Source organism: Sceloporus undulatus, chromosome 2, assembly GCF_019175285.1.
Source record: "Sceloporus undulatus isolate JIND9_A2432 ecotype Alabama chromosome 2, SceUnd_v1.1, whole genome shotgun sequence".
In the NCBI taxonomy this organism is placed as follows: Eukaryota; Metazoa; Chordata; class Lepidosauria; order Squamata; family Phrynosomatidae; genus Sceloporus; species Sceloporus undulatus.
This window is the reverse complement of record NC_056523.1, coordinates 218573726-218579174: the sequence shown is the minus strand read 5'-3', so window position 1 is coordinate 218579174 and position 5449 is coordinate 218573726. Positions and strand designations below refer to the sequence as shown.

The window sequence follows — 5449 nt, the reverse complement described above, 5'->3', positions numbered from 1 at the left end:
ATGATACTGTCCTGCTTGGAAAGAAGCGCCACAGGAAAAGTCCATGTGAAAAATGGGCTCTTCTCCACAGGAGGTTTGGGGTTGTGATGTGATGTGTGACAGCTGCCTTCTTCTAGCCTCATTCCTTTGTCCTGGTTCTAGTACTACGGCTTTTGACTGGAGGAGAACCCATGAGTACAGCATGCCTGTCAGGAGAATGTTTTATGAAACAGATGAGCACCCTCCAGCTCCTTACATAACATATTGGGAAGACATTGTGCATTGGGATAGATGTATATGTCAGTTCTGGAATGAATTGGAGCCATGTAACAAATTATCCAATAGTATAGAGGTCCGCTAAGATATATTCCATGTTCCAGAATATCAAAAATTGTGGGCTGGCTTGCTGGATCAGCCCAGAAAATTATGTAGTCTAGCGAGAGCTGGGACATGTCATTTTTTGAGACTACAAGCCTCAGAACAGCAGAATGGGAGTTTTAAATAGTAACTTGTCTAAGATCTCCTCCAGCATCCTGTTTTCAACATTGGCTAGCCAGATGCTTTTGCAGAGCTTATGAAAAAGGCTTTTAAAGAATGTGCTACCTTGTACCTCACGTGACTTGCTTGGAATACAACTGACTTAGCTTCCCCCTCCATTCGGAAGGGCAACATTAAGGCACCAGGTGCAAACACACAATAATGTTGCATTGCTAGACAGGAGTGACTCTGGATCTGGTATAAAAACATCACACTTTGCATTGCTAGAAACCGGAGTGACTGTGGATCTGAGCTGCAACCCCCCCCCCTACGTGTGATAAGGTCCTTAGCCTTACGGTGACCCTACAAAGGAGAGAGACCTCTAAAGCTCTCTGCTATCAACAGCCTTGCAGCTTGCAGCTTCAGTTTCTGCAAGGTGGCTGCATCATGTGCCATCATGCCTTGGACCATCATGAAATGTAAAACCAAACCACTGACTTTATATTTTCCATTTTATTCAGTAACTTAACTGAGCACCATTGAGAACCACATGTTTTTATAGCTAACGTATGGTCTCATGATTTTGCTGTATACATCTTTTCACCTGGATTATGTATCAAATCAGAACATAGATTTTCCCTTCCCAGACCCCCGTGTATTACCTAGAACAAACACCGATCTCCCCTCTGACTTATGGTTTCACCATCTTGATTCACTGCTGGGCAATTTTTCTATTTTCACCTTTCTAAAGTAAACTGTTTCAACTATCCTGAAGATAGCGTACACTTGGCTTGCTAGAAAACATAGATTACCCGTAGGAACATTCCTAGATATCTACTCCAACTTCTTGAAGATGTAGGAAACCCCTGCTACAACATCCCTGCAAGGTACCTGTCCATTCTCTTTTCAAAGCTCTTGCAAAGGAGAGCCCACTGCCTTCTGAGCACCACGTTCTGGTTGTCAAACAGTCTGTACCATAAGATGTTCTTCCAAAAATAAATACAAAAAAATCTCTTTATAATAAGGTTCCAAGGTGGCTATCTACACAGCGGCATTTCATAAGAAAGAAAAAGTGGAAACAAGAAAATGGTTAAGATATGAGGAAATCTTATTAGCATCAGAAGGAGTAGATAAACTTAAAACAAGGGAGAAATCAAACAGAGAAGATTTGAAATTAATTGGCTAAAATATTGGCCAATGAAGAGAAGATCTTTTAAAAGATATGGATATGTGTGGAATAGAAAAGAAAGGACGGACTTTGATAAATAATAAATGGAGGAGGTAAACAATTGATTCAGGCCCCATTCCCACTGGCGGATTTGCCCAGGAAGGAACTGGGCAGATTCAGGGGACCCCCTCCCGAATCTCTCCGTTAGCAAGTGCCCACTACAAATCAGGGGCATTTTACCCGAATGCCCTCTTGGGGAAATCGGGTTTAACATTGAAGGCGCCTGCTGTCAATCAAGCATCGTCAAAGGTGACGTTTCCGCACTCATTGGGACATCGGAAGTGTGGTCTCCCCTCCTTTTTTTTTTTAAAGACACAGGCACCACTTGTTCAACTTAAAAACCTCCTGTGTGTGTGTGTTGGGGCATTTGGGTCAGTGCATGTTATGATCTGCTCTTGGCCCCATTTTCAACCCCAAAATGCAAGCTAATGCGATCTCTGCATCCTGTATCCCCTCCTTGCCACCCCAGAACACCTCATACACATGTATAATAATAATAATAATAATAATAATAATAATAATAATAATATAATAATAAATTCCTCACCTCGGAATGCCAGAAAAGGAGCCATGCCATGCATTTAGGCTACCCTGAATTCCTTAGAGACAGTAGCAAAGCATGTATCAATTTGCCAATTTGCCCTATTGGAAGAGAAAACTTTTGTAACATTCGAATTCTAGCATTCATTCGCAAGAAAAAAAAAGTTTTTTGCTGCAAAGTACTCTGCAAATTTTCCCTTGCTGGAAGCGGGGAGGAAATGAAAGGGAAAGGGAATAAGCAGCTAGCCACGTTCTATCTATCTATACCTCTACCTCAGCAAAAACGTGCGCATTTTTTTTGCCAAAAATAATTAAAAAAAAAAAGGGGGGGGGGAAGGTGCCTGATGTGAACTCTGTTCTGCTCTGCCTCTGACCTGACCTGACCCTTTTCCTCCTGCTTACATTCTCTTCAGAGGTTTGCCATTGCCTTCCACTGAGGCTGAGAGAGAGTGAATTGTCAGTTCCAACTAAAGTAGACCCATGGAATCAATTGGGATAAAAGGGAATGCAGCGCAGGCATTCTGATTGTAGCCACCCACATATAACACAAATAATAATAATAATAATAATACTAAATGGCTCTTAAGTTCCAGGAACAAGAGGAAATGAACAGTAGCAAGCAAGCACACACACATTCTATGTCACCCAAAAAATCATGCGCATAGACTGTCAAAAATCAAAAGATTTCCCTACATCCCTCCTCCGGCTTGGCCCCACCACAGCCATTTCCCTTGGCAATCCTTCTCCTCTCCTTCCTTCCAACTCTCCCCTCCCACGAGCTGCCTGGCTTCTTCTTCCTCCTCCTCCTGCTCCGTTATAGAATGCCCTCCATGGCTCCTTCTTCCGTGGTTCCTTCATTCTCATCCTCCTCCTCCTCCTCCTCCTCCTCCTCGTCACTTTCTCCAGTTCCCCCACCCTTCTCTGACAGCCATTTGTAGCCCCTGTCAGTCACCCTGATTTCCCCTTTAGCCTCCTGTCACCCTTTTTCCTCCTGTCAGATTCCCCTTTTGCATCCAGGCTCCTTCCTCCTCCTCCTCTTCCTTCTCCGATGAGCGGAGGGAATGCTCTGACCTCTGCCCGCGCTCTGACCTTAATCCTCCCCTGAACTTGACCCGATCAGATCAGAGGCAAGTTTCATATTTCACAGAACCCGGGTTTTTCAGAAAAGACAGAATTTGCCCCGAATCTGGATGACCCGGGCTAAAGGGCATTTCCTTGTGCATGCCTCGAAACAGATTGTGACAGAATCGGGCCCATATGAACTTCATGTGGAAGGGTGATTTCTGATCCAGGGTAAAGATAGTCTGAATGGGCCCTTAGAAGACTACAATATTTGCTAGATTTGAACTACATGAAGAAACAATTAAGCTAATGTGAAGTCGAAGGCTTTCATGGCCAGCATCCATGGTTTTTTGTGGGTTTTCGGGCTATGCGGCCCTGTTCTAGAAGAGTTTCTTCCTGACATTTTGCCAGCATCTGTGGCTGGCAACTTCTAGATATAATAGCAGATAATCTTGTACAGGATGAAAAACTATATTACTCTAATGGTACTGCTGTCCATATGACTTATGCAAAACATTGGAAATCAAACACAGTACCATCATAGACGATGGATGTAAAATTACCATAATGATCTAGCCATACTAGCTAATTGTTCAATGTACGAATAAAAGCAACTCAAACAATATCTAGATAAATGGGAAGGAGTGTCAAAACTGTGGGAAAACAAGATAAGAGTAAAATAAACATGAAAAGATAAGAAAATAGATTTTGTATAATTTCATTTTAGAAAATTAAAGAAAGAAAGAAGTATACAAGGGCAAGACTTTAAAAACTTAGTAATATTACAAAAATAATATAATATAAGTTAATATATAATAACAATAGAATCATAGGATCCAGAGTTGGAAGAGACCACAAGGCCCTCCAGTCCAACCCCCTGCCATGCAGGAACTTTCACTCAAGCATCCGCCAATAAGGAATGTATAGTACAATATGAATTTTGTAATGAAGGGATGTATTTGTCGACTGGTTTTCTGTATTTTATCTCTGCTTAAAGTAAATAAAAAGATTTTTTTAAAAAGAAAAGAATGTTCTTCCTAATGTTTAATCACAAATTCTTTTCTTATATCTTGAATCCATAGACTCTAAATCTTTTCCCCCTTCTCTCAGACCCATGGATTTGCAGGAGCATTCAGTAACCGTTGGTCACTAGCCTTTGCCTTTGGAGCGACAGCCAACAAAGTCATGATTCTATTTTCTGAGGGCTACTTCTACTGCAAGTAATGCCCCAATGGGCTCGAGGTAAATTACTCAGTCAGAAACTTCAGTTTAGTGAATGACTCAGGCCTGACCCTGAGGGAGTCTCCAATTCACACAGAGCTGGTTTAAACAGTAAGGATAGTGCAAATGGAGGAATGTGTATGTGCTTTTAGCTATTTTTTTTCCATGTTGGAAAGAGTGAGTATTAGGTATATGATGGTTTAGTGTTGTTTTTTGTTTTTTTTGGCGGGGTGGAAGAGGTTTTTTTTTGGGGGGGGAATATCCTTAAGTCTAATTCCCCAGTATGCTTCTGGGTGCAGAAGGTGGGTGAGAGGTCTTAAAAACCTTCCAACTTTGATTTTTGTTTCTGAGACTTGGGTATGACTTCCCTAAGTATAGAACCTCTCTTGCTTTGCTTGTTGCTGCCACCCCAACTTATAATCTTTCTGTTGTTATGTGCCTTCAAGTTCACTCTGACCTACCAATGCCCTATCCTAGGAGTATATCACACGGAGCTTTTCGGTGGTTTTGTGGCTCAGTTCCAGCTCACTTCCGAAGTGATTGCACTTCCCATGATGTGTTTCAAGTCATAAACTGTTTTATCAGATGCCATTGAATTTCTATGGAGAGCTGCTTGCAAATTGCTTCAGCAGTGTTTGTAAAGTCACCCCTCATTTTGTTAAAATGGGAAAAAAAGTGACTCCAGAGGAATTCGCTTCCAGGCTCCTTCGATTGCACTGCGATTTGGTCTGGTGTGGAAAAGCACTCCAATGCCACCCCTCTTGGCCCCTGCGTTTGCTCCGTCATCCCCTCCTCCTCCTTCATGCCATCTCCTCCTCTCTGCCAACCAGCTGATCCCATCATCCCCTGCGTCCTCCCAGACCCTGATCTGCTCCCCTCCTTCAGCCTGCCACCAATCCATCATTCCCTGACTGCTCCTGACATTCCCGTCCTGCCCCAGGA

At 42.6% G+C, this 5449-nt stretch overlaps 1 protein-coding gene across 1 annotated transcript in view; it reads left to right on the top strand.

The window, feature by feature from the left end:
* Positions 1–5449, top strand: part of LOC121922581 (stimulated by retinoic acid gene 6 protein-like) — a 40236-nt gene continuing 34787 nt past the window's right edge. The window contains 5 exon segments of the mRNA XM_042452192.1: positions 1–24; positions 27–88; positions 4397–4407; positions 4410–4495; positions 4498–4528. Coding sequence (XP_042308126.1) covers positions 1–24; positions 27–88; positions 4397–4407; positions 4410–4495; positions 4498–4528 — 214 coding nt within the window.